Raw genomic sequence first — 25,315 nt, 5'->3', positions numbered from 1 at the left:
TTGGGGCTGCTTTACTGCTTCAGAGCCTGGCCCACTCGCCATAAATGGAAAAATTAATTCCTAGGTTATCAAGATATCAAACAGGATAATGTCAGTGTGGCTGTACGCCAGCTGAAGCTAAGTAGAAGTTGGGTGATGTAGCAGGACAATGACCCTGAACATCAAAGTAAATCCACTACAGAACGGCTTAAAAAAAAAGAAAATTCACCTTTTGGAAGAAGCCCAGACCTTTACCCAATCCGTGGCTACTGGAAGCACTTGGTAGAGGTCATTGCTGCCAAAGGAGGATCGACCAGTTATTAAATCCAAGGGTTCGCTTACTTTTTGCACTGTGAATGTTTAATGGGATGTGTTCAATAAAGACATGAAAGATTATAATTGTTTGTGTGTTGTTAGCTTGAGCACATTTTATTTGTCTATACTTGTGATGTCACATATTATGACCATTTTAATGCAGAAAACCAGCTAATTCCAAACAGGTCACATACTTCTGCTTGCCACTGTATGTGTCGCTCAATATGTGTTTTACAGCCAGTTGCATCTCGTGAAATTTCAGTGTGGAAGTAATGAGTCCTATTCTGTAGCCATTTGTTGCATCATCGCTTTGATAGATGAAAATTAAAACATAAGAATATGGTCTATTCTGTTATTTTTGAATTGTCTTAATTTTTTTTTACATTTTTACACTATTTGGCCATTTTGTAGATCCATTTGTGATAGATTTACATGCAAGGTCGTTAAAGACCGGAGGTATGTCATAATGTTTGGCGACATACCCATGCATTTAGGGGTTAAGCATTTTAGGCTACCCAAAGATTACGCAACTATACTGTAGTATTTAGCTTTGACCTCCCTATAAGTATAATAGCACAGTGTTTGAATATTAACAAAACACACTTAAAGGTTGTCTGAGTGGTACATCAAGAACGCAAATGATATATTCAAGCATTAAAGCATATGTTTTATTATTTATATTTTTTAAATCCATTGAGGGACAATTTTTACTGTACAAGCGCAGTCCAATGCCCCGCATACGAGTCAGAAAACGAAAGTAAATCTCTCACAAACTGTAATACAGAACCATGTTGGTAAGGATGGAATAGTCTCTATATTCAACATTAATTAATGTCAGCGTCATTTCCATTCTCATGTACAAAAACAAAACAAACAAACAAAAATATCACAAAATGAACAACATATACTAGTACTCTATTTCTCATATTCAACATTTTTTTTGTATCTTTTTTGTTTTATTGTTCCACATATTTATTCTTTTACATACAAACAACTACAATCTCTACAGCACAGTACAATGGTAAGGTGATAAACTCTCCGTCACATTTAAATAATGGCATTACATTAAAACTGACAAAAGCATCAGAAGAGCTATGGTATATTTGTAGAGTACACGGATGTTGGCCTTTTTTCTTTCAGCTGTTAAACATCTGCCGCTTCATTGAATGTGGCCAGTGAACATTTTGTGTGCTTTCTTTCCCAATAGTTTGGGGGCAGAGCAAAGAAACATGTTTACCACTTATTGCTTTGATTTCTTTTTGCACACAAGATTTGATTGTTGCTAAGTAAACACATATTTATCAGAAATACAAAAGACCCTGTAACAAAACCCAAAGTCGTACAACCAGTACACAATCTTAAGTGATGAAGTGCACCAAATCTAGGACTGCTTTTACACAGAGAGAAGTTATACAGCTTCACTGAGATTAGTTACTGTAATTCAGCATTTCACAGCATACAACAGCAGTTATGACATACTCATTTGTAGTTCAATGGCGACAAGTTTGAGATGTGACAATGAAGGGTTACAAACTGCAGGATTTTAGATAAGAATATGTTTAGATGTGGAAGAAATGGCAAAATGGGCCATTTTAACAGTGACATTGAATAAGTTCTATTTCAATAGATGACTGGTGGTGCGTACTAACAGTTATACAGTTCACTTACAAAGCAAATCTTTCATGTTTTAATGTTTAAAATATCTACTAATTGTAACCATCTCGCACATGAATATTAGAGAAATAGTATCCCGCAAAACATTATTTACTCCCCTCCATATCGTTCTAAACCTGTATGCTGATTAATTCGAATGTGGAGCAGAAAAGTAACATTTCTGAAGAATCTTCACACAGATCTTTTCCATACAAAGACAGTTCTTGATGGCATATTTGTTTGGAATGACATGAGGGTGAGTAAACTTTCATTTTAGAGACATCATTTTTTCTATAATATTCAAGAACAACATTTTGTTTTTAATGTGTGTCCCATCTGAGTAAAACACTGTTAAGACCTGATTAAGAGATACGTTTATAAACCACAAAACTTTTTTTTTAATTGTTTATTTATTTATTTTTTGCTTACTTGGATCGCCACACACTGCTAGAATGTCAATGTATTACAAAGCGTGTAATTTTTTTCTACATGCCGTAATGTGGGATCTGCCAGTACAAACTGAGCACGTAGAAAATATTTGGCAATTAAAGATGCGCACTGTCACACATGGCACACATAAGGATTGTCACTACAGCATCTGTGACACTAATTCTGCTGACCTAAGGTCACGACAGGGACGGCAGTTTCTAGAACATTTCATTTAAAAACTTTCTCCAATTGAAATGAACTGTAATGCCTTTACAACCATTTTAAGTGCTTGAAAAGTTCCATTTGTGCCTAAAATGAATCACGTGTTAGGTTAGGAAACCACTTTGATTACATTTATTTGAGTGTATTTAAATCTGTTGTATCGTGGTGTCTACACTGAACACATGTATTATGGCTGCTATCCTACAAAACGGCAGTAAAGAACGTTGAATGACACCAAAAAACTGCTGCAGTGTAAACATTAACAGCGTTCAGAAATATCGGAGGCTGAAAAATCGCTTTCAACCAGGTGGGGTTTTATCTTTTCTGAAATTTTTGCTTCAATATCTGTTTACTTAACAGGAAAAAACTGTTCTCCGTGGAGCTAGTAATAATTATGCTTGGTAAAACATAGCAGAATTGGACAAATATCACAACTTGTTTACTGCTTTTCCTAATAGGATACCCTCGTTTTTTGCTACCCGTCAAATGCAACTGTAGACCGGAGGAGGGCGGGCCCGGGCTGAAACGAAGCACGCCCGGTCCTCAATCAGCCTGATGGGGTGCGCGAGGGATAAAGGCGGCCGGTGATGATGGTCCTCCTTCCCGTGTTTCGGCACCAGTGTATGGGGGTTAAAGGAGGAGGCGAGAACTGGGTTAACAATATAAATACTATTGAATTAAATAAAAACACACAAACAGAGCAGCTGCCTGCAATTCTTTCTCTCTCGAACTGTTGTCACCAGCCGCCTTTGTCCCTCACGCGCCCCATCAGGCTGATTGGGGACCGGGCGTGCTTCGTTCCAGCCCGGCCCCGCCCTCCTCCGCTCAACAGGAACCATTTTATTTAATTTCTTCAACACAGACCTTAAATAAAATCTCTTGTTTTTTGATGCTATACTCACTTACTGCTAACAAGTCACCATAGTATTTTGAACATCAGGTTAACAATGATACAGCAATATTTTCACCCTGCATGTGGCACTACATCTGTTTCTACAGATAAAGTAAAAAATACTATAAAACCAAACTCTCATAAACAGTTATATAAATAAATACAAATATTTAGAGAACACTCAACATTTCACATGCAAGCGCACACATACTTCCATACATACGGTCCACACATCCTCCCATACAGACGGATACCTCTGTTTCTTTACAAGAATGTGAGAAAACATGAATGAGGGTGTCTGTGTGCTGCAAATCTGTGTATGGACTTAATCAGTCACTTTTTTAATATATTTACTTTGATCAAAAAAATGAAATCCCTTAATAACTGTATATACATACATCAAAGGCAATCTAAGACATATAGGTACTAGTTCAACACCTGAACATGAAAGCTTTTTTTCTTATGTATATATGATTATTTATATGTATATTTAATATTAGCTTGAGTGTTCAAACAGACAGACTTGTTTCAAAGCTAATGTTAATATATTAACATTATATTCAATGCACAATGTACATAATCATTCAAATAAACCCATTGTTTTTGATAGTTTAATCAAATTGCGCTTCATTTATTTATTTTCTCCTTTAGATTTTACGCTTGTCATGAATGAATGTCTTAGATGAGATGACGCGCCGATGTAACTTTCGTCTCATTGTTTGCGCACATTCAAAGGGGCTCAACTGAAACTACTCAGTGGATATCAGTAGGAACACAAACGGTATGTTCTGTTGTTAGCGTACTAAATCAATAATAATAATAATAATGCAAAATATGGACAATAGCAAGCTCAGAGAGCAGTTCGCCTTGTCTAGACCATAAAAATGACAACCCCATCATTGTCACGTTTCTGACATTTTACATCTTTAAGCGTATACTTATGAATTCACACATCATTACATGCACAACACCTTCAATAATCAGACATCTTGAAAGAACAACGGTATTTTTCAGATGGAACGGAACCAAAAACGAGTGCAACGAAGATACAGATCGTCTATAATAATGTGACTCTAGCAGTAATTGCATTGAAACATCTAAACTTGAGAAGTGAAGAGTGCTTGAGCCGATATTGCAGACAATTATGGCATCGCCCGCAATCAAAAAATGTTGTTCTTGGGACACAACAACAAGCAACAACAAGAACCATCACCAGCACCACTAGATCAACACTGTTCATTCAAATATATCTATCTACCTAATGATGTCACGGGTCCTCGATGATGGTTTTCAGATCACACGATGGCTTGGACAAAGATTTAAGGGAAAGTCAAACTGATCATGATAATTTTCACATTCGTAACATACAGAACGCAAAGCTGGAATGTGTTTAACATGGCAGGTTTTCTACACATACAAAGGGTTTCTAATATTCCTGCATACAATAATACATCAGAAGTGGGTCAAGGGGTCAATTCATTAAAGAAACTAAATGATCTGCTGTATGAAAACATAGAATGAGTGGGTGGCTCACTTGTTATTCCCTCCCCAAGATGCCAGGGAATACGTTTATACATATAGAGTTGAATGAGGTCAAGTTGAAATTAAACAATATTACAGTTGCACCCATTGGAGTAATTAAGATATCTGATCTGAACTGTTCTGTAAATATGGGGTTTGTTTCAGCTGCTCCCAGCATCACTCACGGACAGGGTTTGGGGTTGGGCGACACAGTCGAGCATTCCCTACTTAAACACCGCCACCTGCTGGCTGGACTATTGAAGCACCTGGCCACGAGTTTCAGGAAGCTTTAGAGCTAAGAAGCTTCCAACAGCCAAAGCCCCCGAAGCGAAGAGGATGGGCACTGCTTTGGTGATGCCCACGAACGACTGGAAGATACTGATGCCCAGAACTGCAGCTAACTTACACAGGGCATTCAGAAATCCAAAGGCTGTAGTTCTGTAAACATAAAGGGGAAAAGAATGGCATAAAATGAAATCTATCAAACATTTCTGAAATCAAATGGCTGTTCAGCTATTGGGCTCCAAGGGGTGATAAATAGCACACATTTTTAAAGGGATAGATCACCCAAAAAAACTCCCCCGCATGCCATCCCAGATATGTATGACTCTTTTAAGTTTTTAAGATTTTAAGATGAATGTCTCAGCTCTGTAGGTCCACATCACATAAAGGCAACATAAAAGTGACCCATAAGACTCCAGTGATTAAATCAATGTCTTCTGAAGCGATATGATAGGTGTAGGTGAGAAACAGATCAATATTTAAGTATTTATTTTACTATAAATCTTTCACATTCTTCTTCTTGTATTGCTTTTTGGCAATTAACATTCTTTGTGCCTATTGTGCACCTACTGGTCGACTCGGGGCTGGTCAAAGGTGGAGATTTATAGTAAAAAACATTTAAATATTGATCCGTTTCTCACCCACACCTACAATACTGCTTCAGAAGACATGGATTAAACCACTGGAGTCATATGGATTACTTCTATGATGCCTATATGTGATTTTTGGAACTTCAAGTTCTGCTCACCATTCACTTGTATCGTGTGGACCTACATAGCTGAGATATTCTTCTTAAAAAAATTTTTTTGTGTTCTGCAGATGAAAGAACACATCTGGGATGGCATGAGGGTGAGTAAATGATGAAAGTTGACTATCCCTTTAAGCAGCAACAGGCACTGACAACAAATGGTGTATCCCAGAACCACTGCGACTTTATTCATTTTGACGGATAATATTAAGACATTCCCTAAATAATGATGCACTTGATCTTCAATGCAGTGGCTATGCGGCACATCATTTTCTGACATGACTCTTACAGTATCTATTTGTCAAACACAAATTAGTTTATATGACTACATTGGAGAGGACAATTGTGTTATCTAATGTATGTATCTAACATATAAAATAATTTTTAAACGTGGCTTAAAAGACCACAAATGTTTTCACTTAAAATATACATTAATATACAGTACATTGATGGATTCTTAGTGATGGTATTCCAACACATTTAACAATAACAATAATCACAGAAAGATCACATGGCCTACCTCTTGTCAGAGGGGTACAGTTCCACTGTTAGTACATCCAGGGCATTCCAGGACGCAATGCTGATGCCCCCAAAGAGACAAAGCAAAGCGATCATAGCTGATTCGCTGTTTCCAAACGACAGGAAGAAGCAGCTGACACAGGAAATCACACTGGAACCCGCTACACCAGGTAAGGAGAAAAATAAAAAACTTTTTTTTTTAAATGGGTAATTGCCTCAATTTAGTAGCCCCAAAAATCTGTTATGGAGTGATGCGTTACATTTAAAGTTGGATATACAACATTACTACTTCATTTATCTGACTTCCGCCCATAAGGCGCTCCATTGCACAATGTTCGGAAGTTGACGTATAAGGAAACAAATTGCAATGCTAGCATTATTATCATGTGATGTTGTATCTTTGACTAACTGATGCGTTTTATTTAGGGCTGGGTAAAAATATAGGCTGTGTCTCGTTTGGACGGATGCGTCCTCCGGAGGTCACATTTGTCATTCGCATACGTCATCGAGGCTGTCTTGTTTCAGAAAAGCGAGTAGGACACTTCGAATGCAACCTTCGAATGTGACCTTCTTTCACAGGAATTCGGAGGATGCATGAGGTGTATCCTTCGTGGGCTCTCACAACTCACAACCCACAATTCTTTGCTTCAACGGAAATGTCTAAAAAAAAATTATGCCAATTTGCCCGTAAATATGCTGTTCAAACACAAGGAATGTTAATTCCCAAGTTGAAGTGCCTCAGTAGATGGGTGCAGAGTATATCATATGTATAATTAATTATATTAATGTATAATTAAAATAAAGTATTAGACTAAAAGTACACCTGTAAAATCTATTTTCTTTTCTTTACATCATTAAAATTCTCCTACATAAAATGTACCTCATGCATTCCCTTCCAGAGGGACTTTGTTCCCTTCTCACTCAAAGCGCTCGCACTTGTTAAAGTGTGGTGTGCTGTCATAGCAACCATGTTACGTTATGTTTCCGTTTGTCCTATGAAGGCCGTCTCATTTAAACGAGGCTTGTTTAAAGGAGGACACTCGGTATACTACAGCCTTCAAAGTACGAGTCATAGCTAGCATGCAGCCGTCCAAACGAGACACAGCCATAGAAGAATACATTCTTAAAATCTAAAGAATAATCTAAGTCGAACTTTATAGTTTACATTAGTTTTGGCTGTGTTCATTATTAAATCTGTTCAATATATAGCAATTGAATGGAAGAGTTATCGTCTTAATATACAAAGCTGAAAGGTTTCCTGTTCAATTTTCAACATTAGCTGGGGGAGACTTTCTTTCAAATGTAACCAAAATGGCCATTATAACTAATAGTTATAAACCAATGAATCAGAATCAAATAATATTGGAATATAAGCAAATCAAAAGCTTGTGAATTGCAGTCTAATCAAATTGGCTAATTTGTGTCAATAAAACGCCTCAGTTTTGGCAAAAACATTGCAGATTTCTGCACGAGTTTCAAAGTTGAAAGTCTGACTTATGAAATATTCCAGGTCCAATAAAAGTTAAACTCAATCGACAGCATTTGTGATATAATGTTGATTACCACACAAATTAATTTCCACTCGTCCCTACTTTTCCTTAAATGGAGGTTACAGTGAAGCACTTACAATGGAAGCATATGTGGCCAATTTTTGTAGGATTTAAATGTCATGGCAACAAAGTTTTAAAATTGGCAACAACTTTACACAGAAAAGGTTAGTAAGTGATTTTAACACACTGAAATCACGTTTACACACATGTTGCTTATGTCTTGTGGCTATACTTTTAAAAAAGTGAGTATTTTAACGTTGAAAAATTGTCCCCCATTCACTTCCATTGTAAGTGCCTCACTGTCACTTAGTTTTTGCCTTATTTAAAGAAAAGGAGAGATGATTCAAAATACATTTTTGTGGTAATCAATAACATGCCACAGATGTTGATTGAGCTTAACTTGCATTGAGCCCAGAATATTCCTTTAAGGTGCACTTTTCCTAATTTGAAAATGGAAATCCTGACTTTCTGAGTTCCTGATCCAGCATAAATGCTGTGATTAATGTGGTAATGATTACAGCTGACCAATCACAGAGCAGCACTGATGTAAACTGTTTTTGTTGTTGTTTACCCAGCATCCTTAGACGTCCGATCTTGTCCATGAGGAGAGCAGACACGATGTTTCCAGGAAGGACAGCGAGCGTGCCAAGGAAACTAACGAAGTAAATCATGTAGGCATTATTCTCATCACTGAAATCCAACATACAGCCTTCTTTGTTGTGGAGGAAAGTGCTGTTAATGAGTTTGCTGTTGATCAGCCTGTACTTGAACAAGTCTAGAAAGAGAAAAAGGCCTTTGTTTAAACTTTGTTATGAGCACTTCTTTGCCAGACTTCTAAGAATTACTAGATTGTACATAAACAATGCATTCAATGAAATCCCTATGCATACAGAGCACTTCATTATATGTTACAGTTGTCATGCCTTAGAAGGCAGAAAAAATGCAGCAGCATCTTTGACATTTGGGTTCAGACATGAAAACAAGGGAACTACCTTGCTGTATACGGTCTACAAAGGCAGTATCCTAAAGCCCCGGTAACACAACACTTTGCGCTCCACTCCCATTCAAGCATGGGAGACCGGAAACGCAAGCTCGTGTGAAAAATTCTCACATCCCACTGCATGAAAAAGTTCATGTTTGGTGAACTTGGTCACACACTGACTTCATGGTTCAAATCGATAGAATACATGATTTAAAGCAACGTGTTTTTTATTGTTGCAGACGTTAACTTGATTTATTAAAACCATAAGTCCTCGCTCATGACATCATATCCTAGTCCGTTGCAGTGTTTGATCATTTTGCATGTTTAAATTGTAGTTTGACCACCCCTTTTCTGAAATGCAAACTCATTTCAACTGACTAAATTGGAACACTCTACAGTCGACTCCGTTCTATTAATTACAGTAGTTTGATGTTAGCATGTTGCTAAGCTATCACCTTGATAAAGAGTCCATTTCTAATTAGACAAAACTTCATTAATTGTACATTTCACTATTTCAAATTTCAGAAAAATAAATATATAAAAAATACATCTTGGAACAGCCCTAATTTAAGGATTGTGTGTATATGATGCCTTAAAATGTGAATTATGCTAGGTAGGAAGCTCATTTGGATTGGAACAGAGCCTTAAGGTTTCTCAGTCTTGGCATTCAAATGAAAGCTGCACAGAGGAACAAACATGAATGCCCAGCACGACTGAATCAGGAAAAGCATATTGTCATTCCTTCAAAGACAGGCAGAGGAAGAATTTGAGCTGCTGTTGCTAGGATACCTAAAGCATTTTCAATGCATTCAATAGCTCTAGTAAATGGGGCCATTTTAACCAAGGCAAAACAAGTCATATGATTGACTTCCTATGAAGGATCATAGATTTGAAAGACTACAGCTTGAATCCAAATATTTGATACATCTGACTGGGCCAATCACACTCAAGAAAATTCAACAGAAGCTATATTTGCTTATAGCCAGGAGGGCTAAACCTGTGATCTCCTCACCGGTGTTGTAGAAGAGGGTGGAAATGAAGGTGCAGTTTCTGAAGAAGGTGTTGCTTGACGTGATATCCTCAAAGTAGCATTCCTCAAACAGGGAGTCTTCAAATACCATAGACTTCATCTTTAGATTCAAGAACCTTGATTAAAAGAAAAAAGATCGAAGAGTAAAATTGTATTGTTTAGAAGTTGTTGTTTTCTTTGTCTCAGATGTTTCTAATGAGGAGTGGTGGTGGCGTAGTGGGATAATGCACACAACTGTTAATCAGAAGGTCGTTGGTTTGATCCCCACAGCCACCACCATTGTGTCCTTGAGCAAGGCACTTAACTCCAGGTTGCTCCGGGGGGATTGTGTCTGTAATAAGTGCACTGTAAGTCGCTTTGGATAAAAGCATCTGCCAAATGCATAAATGTAAATGTAAATGTAATGAAATTTCTTAGGAGAAATAAAAAAGTAGACACGAATGAGACAATTGTAAACATCTTGTACAGTAAGAGTATAGAGCTAAAACATGAATGTGGAATGCATAGCTCACTTGCTATTAATAATTAATATTTTAATTCATATTAAAGTGAATTAAGGCTTTTAATTGCACACTTTGGGTTCTTGAAAAATCTGAACACAGTTTTTGAGATGTATTTGAAAACTTCAGAGCAAATGTGCAGGGGTCAGCAAACTATGGCACGTGTGCCAATGCTGGAGGGGTAATCATTTGCATGCCTGCAATGGCGAGAGAGGAGCAGACTATTATATTTATATAAATTCTGCAGCTGTATTCCAATCGACATCTTGATGTAATCCTTCCTCATGATCGTGCAGCGTGTTTTCATGAGCTGAATGAGAGGCTAAAGAAAAAGTTAAAATTTTACGAGACTGCAAGTATACCCAACAGACTTGTGCAGCACGTGCAAGCCATTCACGCATCACGAGCCTGCAGCGCTTCACGTTCGGTTAATCGCGTGAGTAAACGCACCCGATTGCTTCGGTCAGTCTGCGCGGATGACGGCCTTCATTCCATGTTTCTTTTTACTTTCATCACAACACGTCATGTAATAAGGAAAACACCACTATTAATCATTGAGGTTTCCAACACAGCATACAGGTACACCCTCCTTAAACCAGGAGTTTAGTCACACTCAAAATTACATTAAAAGAGAAAACATAAACCCACATCGTGGGGTTCAACAATCTATTTCAAGTCTACTCAAAATATAAATTAAACCTGGAAATAAAGTTTTAGGATTTTGCAGGTGCGTTTCTCCGAAAAGGGCTGAATAGTTGATCGGCTTGTGAAATGCAAATGGCTTGCACACACAGCGTGAGTCTCGTCACACTTTAAAAGTGTTTAGCCTCCCATTCATCTGATGAAAACACACTGTGTGATCATGAGGAAGGACAACATCGAGACTGGAACTCAGGTGCAGAAAAAGTAAAATAGACTGCTCCTCTCTCGCTGTTGTTTGCGTGCTAGTGATAACATGATTACAATAACATAATATAAGAAACATTTAAGATTCCACACAATTTTGTGATCGGTAATCAGTTAAGAAAATTTCTGACTAACTGTGTTAACTCATTTTGTACAAAAAGACATGTTTTCTTTCATTAAAGCACTTAAGATGCTCTGTGAAAATTCACACGCAGGATCATGATTATATCATAATCATCAGGCTTTGCACAAATCTTTCCCTCAAAACGTTATGCTGATAATGTCATTTGTAATGAAAAATAAACTATTAAATTAGAAAAATGCTAAATAGAAAAAATTTCACAATGGGCTCAAGATTCGGAAAATCTACAGCTATTGACCAGGAAAAAAATAAAATGGCACTCCGCGTCAAAAGGGTTGCTGAACTATGCATTAGATCCTTAATCAAATGTCTGCATATACCATTTACTTTCCCCATTGCTCAATAGGAGAAACAACTGAGTAAAGATACTGTATCTCCTTTGTGAATTTGTATCTTTCCTATGGGATTAAAATGTAAAACTAAAAAATGCATGGAAGCATTCTAAAAGCATTGCGAAGATTAGAAATGAGCAGAATATAAAGATTAGTCAAACACACTGTGATCAACAGTGAAATGTAGTGTAACTGTTGATAATTGGGCCACATTATGAGAACAAAAATGCAGGACACTGACTAGTTAATAGTTCCAAAAAGCGCTTGAGGACTATTACATTATCCCAGGCTTCACATCAAAGCTTCTGAATGACAACAGCTCTGTTCCGGACTCTAGTGATCTGCCGTGCTGTCTACAAAAGTAGGTACCTTCTAAGGGAGCATCCTAACTGTAATGGAACCTCATGAGTGACTGATTGGAAATACTCTTCATTGACAGCAAATCTGTGTACCACACAAATAGCATTCCTTGTGGAAGCATACACATTCCAATAGAGTTTGACACTAGCATGTTGCTAAGCTAATGATGTAATCCTTAAATAAGCAAAAGAAAAAACATAGCATACACAACTATTGTGTCAAATATTTTACAATCTCATTGGTAGATTTTTGTTCCTCCCCCATTTTCTCCCAATTTGGAATGCCCAATTCCCAATGTGCTTTTTTAAGTCCTCATGGTCACGTAGTGATTCGCCTCAATCCGGGTGGCGGAAGACGAATAACAGCTGCCTCCACGTCTGACATCGTCAACCCGTGTATCTTAGCGAGTGTGGAGGCTTCACGCCATCCACCACGGCATCCACGCTCAACTCACCACGCACCCCACCGAGAACGAACCACATTATAGTGACCACGGGGACGTTACCCCATGTGACAACCGGGCCAATTTGGTTGCTTAGGAGACCTGGCTTGAGTCACTCGGCACGCCCTGGAATTCGAACTAGCGAACTCCAGGGGTGGTAGCTAGCGTCTTTACCACTGAGCTACCCAGGCCCCCTTATTGGTACATTTATAATAAGATTGAACTACTTTTATCTGTACCTTTCAGTACTGAATGAAATATAAGCATATTATAATCAGCATTTCTTTCAACTAGTCCACCAGCTTGAATTAAGTGTACTAAGTGTACATGCAATTCAGCCTTCAATTTTGCAAAGAACATATCTATTTACTAAGATATTTTTGGAGGATGCATATTGTTCCAGAGCAGTGCTTACTTGTTATTGAAGTACTCTCCATTTCGGTGGATCTGGTTCTCCAGTGTGAAATTAAAGGTCACATGCTCCACTTTCTCTTTGATAAAGACTCTTGTGCGTGAGGAGTACTCTTGTTTCTGCAGGTATTTGATCATGTCAGGAAACCAAACAGTCAAACCGTAATAGCTGGGAGGCAGAGAGAAGAAACATTTAAAAGCATGTCATTATCGCACAATCACAAATCATTATCGCTCTCCTCCAAAATCTAGTGAGCTGCCTTTCTGTCTACTTCCAACATAAGCAGTATGTTCAGTTTCATTGCATCTTTCTTTCATACAATGATGAGTGGTGTCATGGCGGTGATTTTGACTCAATTGAGTTTCTTGAGTCTTTTGAATCTGTTCAACGAAAAGATTTGTTCAGATTCATTCATTGATTAGTTCATTGATCAGTTCTGCAAATTACACTGTCGCGCCTGTAGATGGTGCCAATTGACCATCTTTTACACTGTGAATGGCCGGAACATGACAAATTATCTTTTAGTAAAATTTGCATGTATACAATTTTACTAAGAGACTCTCTGCAAAGAGTTTAAGCATCATAAGCTTTTCCTCACAAATGACAACAAAGCATATCTATCATGTTCTCTCATGCAACTGCTGAGCATGACATTTTATCAAGCTATACAAAAAAAGACAACAACACCAGTCTAAAAACAATCATGAGTTTCAGTTCCGTTCGCATGTCATTGTAATGTGTGGTCATCACTCACTTTTATTCATAATTCATCCGTCCTCTTTTCTTGTTGAACAAGATTGCAGAACTGAACGAACAACATGCCTCCTCTAATTCAGCCAGTCAGCAGATCCTCATTCACGAACGAGATGTGATTCATGTACGTATTTCATTCGCGAACAAGCATATGAGTACATTCAGTTCGTTCATGAACGAGACATCTCATCTCGTTCAGATTCAAGCAACCGGTTCAGTGAAAGGTGTATTCATTCAGCTGTTGAAACCAATGATATGTTCCTTAACAGTCTGCACTTGAATGCTTTTGGCTTGTGCTATAATCAGTCTTTACAGGCAATAAAAGCCACCAAAGCAGCCTTGTATGAATCATTGTATAGACGAATTGTTCACTTAAAAGATTCGTTCAAAAAGTCTGATTCATTCACGAACGAAACATCACTAAATTGGTGACAGGGGCAGTCATTCTGCCTATCCTTTTGTGTACAATGGACAAAGAAAGTCATATGGTTTTAGAAAAGCATAAGAGTGAATAAATGATAACTGAATTTTATTTTTGGATGAACACATTCATTGTTTACCTGAAGGACATGGAAAACCACACAGCCATCATCATGTAGGTAATTCTCCTGTACTCCGGATTAAAGACTGTCAGGAAGTTGCTCCACACCTTGAACGCAAGAATACAATTTGAAAAGGCAAATGCAACTTAAAGGAATATATTATGGGTAACAGGATTCTCCTTGAGTACAATATACTTTGCAAACATACGCTTATGTTCACTACGCAAAGTTCCCTCTCCAGTCCAGTAGCTTAAAGGGCACCTATTATGGAATTTTGAAAATTACCTTTCATGTAGTGTGTAATATAGATTTAAGTGAACAAAAACATCCTGCAAAGTTTTATATATGAAAGTTCACCGTAAAAAAAGTTATTGTCTCTCAAAAGTAGGAGTCGACTCTGAGTCAATTGAATGAATCGTTTTTCCAATGAGTCATTTTCCTTTTCATTGTGACGTCAAGACGAAAAATTATCAAATTGTCCGCGCCCACTCATTGCGCGCGCAGACACCAGGGAAAACTTGAAAACATCATGTCGACAACGAGACGCTGTGTTATGAAGTGCATATCAAAAGCGACCTTTTTTTCACTGCCCAGGGACGAGCATGTGAAGAATCAGTGGCTAGAGTTTATATTTACAACTATACCACACAAGTATAGCCCGAACCTTGTGCTGTGTTCGCGTCATTTTAATGACGATTGCTTTACGAACATGAATGCTTTCAAGTGTGGATTCGCGAGCCGGTTGATACTGAAGGAAGGTTCAGTACCAAGTTTATTTGGATCAGCTTCCTCCTCCGAATCACAATCTGTAAGTATTATTAATAATTGTTGCTTTTATGTGTTTTTTAGCATGCTTAATAAGTATTTGTGTGTGTTGTGTAAGTTACACTCAGTGCAGCTTCTAGATCTCCAATGTCAATTTTTTTGAAATATGTGAAATGTTTGTCGATGTTATTGGAGTTGTCATAAAGAATAGAGCAATAACTTGTAGTAATGCAGTGCTTTATCAATATGTTTATGCGTTGGGCTAACGCAAACAATAACTGATTGGGTGTTTTCCACCGAACTTTGGGCTATGATCGCTAACATAAATCAACTCAAATTCCTTCTCTGATGCGTTCCGTTTCCGACAATCTCTGTATGATTCTGGTATACAATCTCTGTGATTGTATACCAATCACAACTGACTGGGTCATCTGACCAATCACCACAGATTAGCGTCATGCAAAGGAGGGGTTTGAGTCGATGAACAAATCATTTGGGAGTCGGTGAGCAAATCAGGTAAACATAAATGCATATTATAAGACAACAAAAGTGTTTTTTGTCATTGCATGCATGTAAAACTGTTGTTGGGGACTCCCAAAACAATATTAGGAACATTTTAAATGCCATAATAGGTGCCCTTTAAAATGTGTTGTTCAAAAATCGCCAATAACAAGCAGTTATTCATTGATAATCGTCACTTTCACCGAAGATCATCTAATTTTCATTAGATTACAAAATGGCACCTTTCACAAAATGTTTACAATTCCTTCAAACCTGTGTATATTTTACCATACCTGGTGAAAGAGGTTGGTGAGTTTGATCTTCCAGCTGGTGCCAGGCTGTGGCCTCTCCACCCATGTCAACCAACTCATCCATCTGTTTCACCGTCTTAATGGTGGTGACCTGTGGATTCCACAGCATGCTTGATAATTTGCCTTGACACATAACTGATATGCACCAGAGAAGTCAGTTTTGTATGGCTAAGTGGTAAGAATCTGCCCACAAATAAGCCTAAAATGGGCAAAAATATTTGCACCCTTGGTAAATATGTGCAAAGAAACAAATCTGCATTGTTTACCCTTTTGATCATTCATTCAAAAAAATTACAAAAATCTAAATTTAATTGAAGTAAAACAATTGAAACAGGGGAAATATCTCATTCAGAGGTCCATGTTGGTGGACTCTCCTCTTCAGTTCACCCCACTAATTTTCTATGGGGTTCAGGTCAGGGGATTGGGATGGCCATGACAGAACCATGATTTTGTGTTCAGCGAACCATTTTTGTGTTGATTTTGATGTTTGTTTTGGATCATTGTCCTGCTGGAAGATCAATGTAAGATTTCTGGTAGAGGCAGCCAGGTTTTGATTTTTTATCTGTTGGTATTTGAGTCCATGATGCCATGAATCCGAACAAGATGTCCAGGACCTCTGGCAGAAAAACAGCCCCACAACATTAAAGATCCAGCACCACATTTAACCGTGGGCATTGGGTACTTCACCTCTGTGTGTGCCAAACCCAACTCTGGTGTTTGCTGCCAAAAAGCTATTTTTTTGTTTCGTCTGACCATAGAACCCGGTTGCATTTGAAGTTCCAGGCCAGACGGCAAACAGAAGATGCTTGAGTTTGTTGTTGGATGAGAGCAGAGTGTTTTTTTCTTGAAACCCTCTCAAACAACTTGATGGTGATGTAGGTGAAGACTAATTGTTTTTTTACTTCCTGACCACAAGACCCAACTAATTTCTGCAATACTCCAGCAGTGATACTTGGAGATTCTTTGGCCACTTGAACCACCCTCCTCACTGCGCATGGAGACAATAAAGGCACATGTCCTTTTCTTGGACAATTCTTAACATATCCAATTGATTTGAACTTCTTAATTATTGCTCTGATATTGGGAATGGGTATTTTCAATGCTTTGGCTATTTTCTTATAGACACTTCCCATTTTGTGAAGCTCAACAACCTTTTGCAGCATATCAAAACTATATTCTTTAGTTTAACCCTCTGTGATTGATGATTAAGGGAATTTAGACTGTGTGTTACCTCATATTTATACCCCTGTGAAACAGAAAGTCATGACAGAATTTCATGTTCCTAGTCACCCATGTGCACTACAAAATATAAAATATGAATGGGCACATACTTCAGATATATTTTACTCATAAGAATTTCTAGGGGTGCCAATAATTGTGGCCAATGTGTTTTGGAGAAAAATATGTATTTAATAAATGAGATATTTCCCCTCTTTCAATTGTTTTACTATAATTAAATGGTAGATTTTTGTGAATTTTTTGAATGAAAGATCAAAAGGATAAGCAATGCAGATTTTTTTTCACAGCCTTCTTTGCTCATATTTACCAAGGTGTAAAGAAGTTCAATGGAAAGGAGGAGGCGAGAACCGGCTTCTCAATATAAATAATATTTTAATAATACACTTAAACAGAAGACACAAACACACATGACGGACATGTCCGTAAACTATCTCTCTCTCCCACACAATCCTCCGCAGTCAGCCTTTATCCCTCTCAGAGGCTTGATTAGCCTGATGAGGGACCAGGTGTGTAGAATCACGACCCGGCCCCGCCCTCCGCCCTGCCACACAAGGGTGCCAATATTTTAGGCCACTACTGTATATTGGTTTTATAATAATGTGTATATACTTGATATATATAGTATATAATGCTGTCACTGCTAGTCATAGACATTGTTATGCACAGCAGTGCAGTGGATTCATAATATATGCTACTGGCATGGCCTAATTTGCTTTGTTGCTTTTGTTATGAAGTTATTTAAAAACCAAAAAACAAATGACAGCTGTATTGACCAATCTGCCTCCAGGAACATAACTGTCGGCATCCAGGAATCTATGAAACGATGCTTCCAAAATCCAAATGAAACATGTTTGCATAATGACTATCTTCATAACTTAATCAACCTTGCTAATTAAATGTATGAAAACCACTTTGATTCTCAGTTCAGTCAGACAAATTGAAATCCATTTGTGTGACTGCAAAATCATTTCTTATTCATACAGAGATATAGATCACTTCTGTCCTGCTCAGTGTTCTTATTGATGGCTGGTCTGTAGAAACAAGTGGTACTCACTGAGAAGACCCTTTCTGGGTAGCCCTTTGCTCTCATGTTGGTATCATGGACTTGTTTTAGTATCATCCAAGCTTCATCGTGTTTCCCGTTCTGTTAAATACATGCGTTGCAGTAGAATCAGTTCTGGTATATTAGCTTTAACAGCACTTTAATCTATTGTACAAACAGCAAGACTCATAACAGAGATCAAAGCTCATCTAAACAAGGAAAGTTACAAACCTCAAGGTAGAAGCGTGGGCTCTCTGGCATGGTGGTTAGCGCCACGATAGCAGCAACGGAGGGGAACGCACACACCAGCACAAACACTCGCCAACTATGAAACTGGTAGGCTGATCCCATCTGAAAGCTCCAGCCTGGTTAACAGGAAGAGGCATATATTAAGGGAAGTTCACACCGGAACGTGTTTGGATATTCCATTATTTGAAAGAAACTGGGCTGATATACAAATTCACAGCATTCAACAATAAATGTCAATTTTAGTCATGATCGGTCTGTAAATTTCCTGCTGTAAGTAATGTTCCTGTTATTTTGCATAGTCCAAAGGTTTATTTGTAAGGTATGTGGACAGTATTTAGAGTATGTTGCTGATTCTTTATGTTGGGGTGTCTGAGAGATAACAGATTGCTTTAAACTGATACAGAAAAAAATACTATTTAAAGCTGTGAACTACATGTTTCCACCCACAATATTCTTACATTTACGCACTTTTGAAGCACTCTGTTTACACTTAAACACATCACTGAGCTTGGGATAAGCATTGTTGTGACATAGATTGAAGCATGTCTTATTACCTCCTATTTGTGTGTGTGTGTGTGTGTGTGTGTGTGTGTGTGTGTGTGTGTGTGTGTGTGTGTGAGTGTGTGTGTGTGTGTGTGTGTGTGTGTGTATGTGTGTGCGTGTATTTATCACTTTGTGGGGACCAAATGTCCCCATAAGGATAGTAAAACCCGAAATTTTTGAGGGGACATTTTGTCGGTCCCCATGAGGAAAACAGCTTATAAATCATACTAAATTATGTTTTTTGAAAATGTAAAAATACAGAAAGTTTTCTATGAGGGTTAGGTTTAGGGGTAGGGTTAGGTTTAGGGGATAGAATATAAAGTTTGTACAGTATAAAAACCATTATGTCTATGGAAAGTCCCCATAAAACATGGAAACACAACATGTATGTGTGTGTGTGTGTGTGTGTGTGTGTGTGTGTGTGTGTGTGTGTGTGTGTGTGTGTGTGTGTGTCCATCCAGGTATTCCCTATGTTGTGGGGACCAAATGTCCCCACAAGGATAGTAAAACCTGACATTTTTGACATTGTGGGGACAATCAGTGCCCATGAGGAAAACAGCTTTTTTGAAAATGTAAAAATGCTGAATGTTTTCTGTGAGGGTTAGGTTTAGGGGTAGGGTTAGGTTTAGGTGATAGGATATAAAGTTTGTACAGTATAAAAACCATTATGTCAATGGACAGTCCTCATAAAACATGAAAACCCAACATATGTGTGTGTGTGTCTGTGTGTGTGCGCGCACGCAGCGTGTGTGTGTGTGCGTGTGTGTTGGGGGGTGTGTGTGTGTGTGTGTGTGTGTGTGTGTGTATTTATCAGTTTTCGAATTATAGGGCTTCATTTAGCGTCCACATATCCCCTATAAATGCGTCCACTTAGAATATTTTTTGCATCAGTGCTGTTTCATAATAACAAAATGAAAAATTAGTAAACCAAATTTTTTTTCTCAGACGGTAATCAAACCATAAAAAACGTCCCTACATTGAATATACTTTTTTATTTAACTGTGCATTAATTTGAACTGCTGCAGTTCAACTATGCATTGTGTAATGTGTTGTAATGAATCCGCCGGACCCACATTCGGTCCCCCTAAATGTTCAAACTAAACCTATGCCATTGTGCTCAATTAGGTATAGTTTATGGATCATTCCTTGTGGGGTTTAAAACCATTCTACTACCAGTTAAGATCAGTTAACCACTATACCAACAAAGAAAGCTTGATGGTTACCATAGTGGGGAATGATGGCCCAGGCCATGGCTGAAGCGTAGATGCCTCCAATCATCCAGAACATACAGAGCCAGCTCAAGTGCTCACCACGCTTCTCCTGAGCCAGAAACTCAGAGTAATATGAGAACACGATGGGAATAGAACCACCAATCCTACAGCCAAGTCAAGCATAAAACAGAAAGGGAATGCAAAATTAGGATTTTGTGCATCATTTTGTACCATTAAAATAACTAATGTAAGATGATGTCATTTTGTTGACAATTTAGTTTTTTGTTTTGAGTTTGGGGAGAGCGTTCAGGAAACCTGTTTTAAAAAAGTTACTATTTTTGCAACTCCACTGGGTGATGCTAGTTGCAGTGTCACAGAAATGATACTGTAAACTTCAACCTAAAATTTAAACATCAAAACAAGAGGACGACTCCTAAATGCCTTAGTAGTCTTGTTTTTAGATAGTTATGAGGGACTGTAGGAGCTTTAAATCATGCATTTACCCCACACCGGAGAGCAGACGACAGAACAGGAAGGAGCTGTATCCTTGGACAAATGAGGAGAAGAAAGCAAATACACTGTTGATGGAGAGAGAGATGAGAAGTGTCTGTCTGCGCCCGATTCTGTCAGCCAGACCTCCCCACACAAAGGCACCCACCATCATACCCAGGTATACAATAAGACCTGAAAGAGAGAGACAGACAGAGGGTGTAGGGTCAATAATTACATCAAAATCCTGTCCAGAACCATATAAGATTAGCACAGGTCTACCTATTGCTATTCTCTACAGACCAACGGATCAAGGATTAGCTGGTTAGGATGCACAATAAGTCCCTACTGCCACTGTAAATACTGTAACTACAACTTTATGCAACCAAAAAGCCTGTTTTTCCAATGATGGACATTCAAAAGTACATTTATATTTAGCAAAACTAAATATTTCATTATATTATAGTCAATGTTTTACCAGTGCCCAAATGTTTTGGAAGGCTCTTAAAAGCATGAAGAGGGCACAAATGAATAGCTTCGTGTGGGTCTTATAGACATTTGTACAGACAGTAATGGCTGTTGTCGCTAGGGCTACATACAACATGATCACAAATTTAAATATTGTTTCTAAAAATGTATGTACCCTGAAATCAACCCCATTCTGCTGAATTACTAACTTTAATTCCCATCAGGCATTTGGGGCTTGGATTAGGCTGTCTGGTTAATAGCATTGCTGTTGACTGTATTACATCATTTTCAACAAAAAATGTAATAAAAATAAAACTCGCTTTTGGCATCACTCTGTAAATATTTCTCCTGGAAACTGGAGCTCAGACATGCCTATACGTTCAAAAACACTTCCTGCTTGGGCCACTGGATAGCAGCGATATTCATTTTGGTAAGCACAGATGGGGCCAGATGCAGGTTTGGGAGGGGTGGGCTGAGCCCACCCAAACGTGAGTCTTACCCACCCAATCAAACAACAGGCAAATGCTGTATTGAATAAAATGCTTTATTTTTTTACACTCTATACATTAGTTCAAAGTAGTTTGGGAGCGGCTTGTGTTTGAGAGTGGGCTGTAGACTAAATGGCTAGGATAGCCGAAAAATGGCTAGGATTATTTTGATTTGGATTTTGTAGTAATTGCATTTTCACATAAAGTTTTCTCTAAAGCTTAGCATATGAGACAAAAGCCCTGTACACGCATGCAGCGACTTTCAGCAACCAAATGACTAGTTCTCATTCATTTTCAATGAGAGCTGGATACTTCCGGTGACACGAGCGACAAGCGACCTCTGGCAACTAGATGTGGGCGTGGCAAGCGGCACAACAATGTTGAAAAAAATCTAACTTTATGCAAATGAGGAGTGACTTTTGGAAACGACAACCAACAGGAGTGAAGATGGTGTTCATTGGAGCTCACAACACCCATCTCCTTTGAGATAATGGAGTAGAGTGCAGGTGAGACAGAGGGGTTTCGTCAATCACCACATGCATGGATATAATAAAAATGATGCATGGAAAAGAAACTGATGGCAGTCTGAGTGAGTTTGATTCACACATTGATAGATCGTTCATCTTACTAATGATATGATGCATTGAGCACTGCTGCAGTTCATGTAAAAACACTCTCCCCTGCAGAATATGCTGTTTTACGGACAAGAAAACTGAATCCTTGTCAAAGTAGAATGATATCTTAGTTTCACTGGTAATCAGATTTTCAAAAGACATGGCCAGACGTGCAATCCACCAATAAAGTTAGATCGACATAGATAGAAACGCCCACTTGAGACTTCACCGTACAGAGACTAGCAACATCAATTGATAAAGTCGCTGCATGTGTGTGTGGAGCTAAACTCTTCCATGAGCCAAACTTGTCTGTCACAGGGCAGATCATAGTCTAAGAGACCTGATTCCGTTATAACCAAATTTTGCATTTTGCCTTTGTAGGGCAGTATAATTGTTAATTACATTTACATTTTACCAGTTAATCAGAAAAGTCAAAGAGAAAGAATCATCATAACTGATTAATTATTACTTCTTTAAGCACTTTCCATCTGTTGAAATTTTAGGTTCTTAATTTTATATGATATTGAACTCCCCATCTATATATTACCTCCATCATTGTTTTCATGCTTGATATTATTTCTCTTCACTCGATCCATGCCCTCGTGGCATCTCTGATTTGTCGTTGTAATTTGCTTTAAAGATGCCATTTTAATTACTATGAAAGTGTATTGCTATAACTTATTTCTTAGTTATTATGGAGGTAGTATACCAAGAATAAGGTTGTTAGGGCCCACTTCAAACATATGATTATATATAATGTTTATGTTTGTGATTGCTAAATATTTTTTTTATATGGGGCATAAGGAATAAGTATAACCCACACACTGACTTTAGCAGTAATTTACATGCAAATCACTTGTGGATATGATTTGTACGAACCATTTATTGATTTCTCAGTTACAAACTGTTTCAATAAGTATCAACTTTGTCTCTGATGGTTCTCCTGAAATGACCAGTCTACAGAAGCTGGCAGCTGTCAGCACTGTTATCTCTCACCTTGGTGTCAATATGGGACACAATAGCAGACAGGCGTGATGATAAGCCTTGATAGGCATCACACTGCATTGCAGCAGTGGGGACTGTTATCTCACCCCTTCCTCTCCTGGGCCCATCGACTTACACCACACAAACCCTGCACAGGAGATCCCCACCATCTCAACACCTTCTGACTCTAATTGACCTTCCATTGAGTCCATTGATGAATGTATTGGCCAATAGAAATATGCACAGCTAAAATGTGATTCTGGGGTTTTAAATATGGTAAAACTACACTTTTATTAGCTCCTGAGAGCTGCTGAGAGTGTTTCCTGCACCACTATATGTATTTTTTTTATTGTTTTAAGCATAAATCATAATTCATTTGGCTAGGCTTTCTTTGAAGACAGGACTTAATATATGGTATAATGTAATTTTGCTTTTCAAGTACATGTGTTCTGTTTTAGGGATGTTTAGACATTTTTTGTGGAAAACACATAACATTTTGTTGATGAAATAATAAGACTGGGAAAAGCACCCCTGAAAGATAAATTGAATAATGATTCAGTGGCTGATTCAAACCTATGCCATACAACGACATACAGTAACTCACTGCTTAACCACAATAGTACGATGAATCATTGGCGAAATTAACTAGCTTGTCACAACCATTGTAACTACAGTTGAAGTTAGAAGTTTACATACACCATTAAATAAACGTCCTCTCATTTTCAACTGCTTGACAATGCTTCAACTTAACATGTGTAAATATTTGTATGAACATAAAAAGATTCAACAACTAAGACATGAACAAGTTTCACATGTGACTAAAAGAAATTGAATAATGTGTCCCTGAACAAAGGGGGGGTCAAAATCAAAAGTAATATTCAGTATCTGGTGTGGCCACCAGCTGCATTAAGTACTGCAGTGCATCTCTTCCTCATGGATTTGCCAGTCCTTGCTGTGAGACGTTACCCCACTCATCCACCAAGGCACTTGCAAGTTCCCAGATATTTCTGGGGGAAATGGCCCTAGCCCTCACCCTCTAATCTAACAGGTCCCAGACGTGCTCAATGAGAATGAGATCTGGGCTCTTCGCTGGCCATTGCAGAACACTGACATTCCTGTCTTGCAGGAAATCACGCACAGAACGAGCAGTATGGCTAGTGGCATTGCCATGCTGGAGGGTCATGTCAGGATGAGCCTGCAGGAAGGGTACACATGTCTTCCCTGTAACGCACAGTGTTGAGATTGCCTGCAATGACAACAAGCTCAGTCCGATGATGCTGTGACACACCGCCCCAGACCATGACGGACCCTCCACCTCCAAATCGATCACGCTCCAGAGTACAGGCCTCGGTGTAACCATTCATCGATGATAAACGCGAGTCTGACCATCACCCCTGGTGAGACAAAACCACGACTCGTCAGAGAAGAGCACTTTTTGCCAGTCCTGTCTGGTCCAGCGAAGGTGGGTTTGTGCCCATAGGCGACGTTGTTGCCAGTGATGTCTGGTAATGACCTGCCTTACAACAGGCCTACAAGCCCTCAGTCCAGCCTATCTCAGCCTATTGCGGACAGTCTGAGGACTGATGGAGGGATTGTGCATTCCTGGTGTAACTCGGGCACTTGTTGTTGCCGCCATCCTGTACCTGTCCCACAGGTGTGATATTTGGATGTACCGATCCTGTGCAGGTGTTGTTACATGGGGTTTGTCACTGCTAGGATGATCAGCTGTTCTTCCTGTCTCCCTTTAGTGCTGTCTTAGGCGTCTCACAGTATGGGCATTGCAATTTATTGCCCTGGCCACATCTGCAGAACTCATGCCTCCATGCAGCATGTCTAAGGCAGGAAAAAACTATATAACTATACATTTTTAGTTGTTTATTTAAAGTATAGAAAAATACAG

The 25,315-nt window shown here is 38.5% G+C and overlaps 1 protein-coding gene across 1 annotated transcript in view; it reads right to left on the bottom strand.

Annotated features, from left to right (window-relative positions):
- Positions 1–955: 955 nt before the first annotated feature.
- Positions 956–25,315, bottom strand: part of LOC127658464 (synaptic vesicle glycoprotein 2A-like) — a 51,405-nt gene continuing 27,045 nt past the window's right edge. Inside the window, 12 exon segments of the mRNA XM_052147789.1 lie at positions 956–5,449; positions 6,562–6,721; positions 8,682–8,885; positions 10,105–10,238; positions 13,220–13,384; positions 14,530–14,618; positions 16,071–16,104; positions 16,106–16,179; positions 18,382–18,471; positions 18,601–18,734; positions 20,385–20,536; positions 20,876–21,056. Of these exon segments, the coding sequence (XP_052003749.1) occupies positions 5,266–5,449; positions 6,562–6,721; positions 8,682–8,885; positions 10,105–10,238; positions 13,220–13,384; positions 14,530–14,618; positions 16,071–16,104; positions 16,106–16,179; positions 18,382–18,471; positions 18,601–18,734; positions 20,385–20,536; positions 20,876–21,056 (1,601 nt within the window). The 3' untranslated portion in view covers positions 956–5,265.

Source organism: Xyrauchen texanus, chromosome 17 (genome assembly GCF_025860055.1).
Source record: "Xyrauchen texanus isolate HMW12.3.18 chromosome 17, RBS_HiC_50CHRs, whole genome shotgun sequence".
Classification (NCBI taxonomy): Eukaryota; Metazoa; Chordata; class Actinopteri; order Cypriniformes; family Catostomidae; genus Xyrauchen; species Xyrauchen texanus.
The sequence above is the reverse complement of the archived record's forward strand: the minus strand, read 5'-3'. Positions and strand labels throughout refer to the sequence as shown.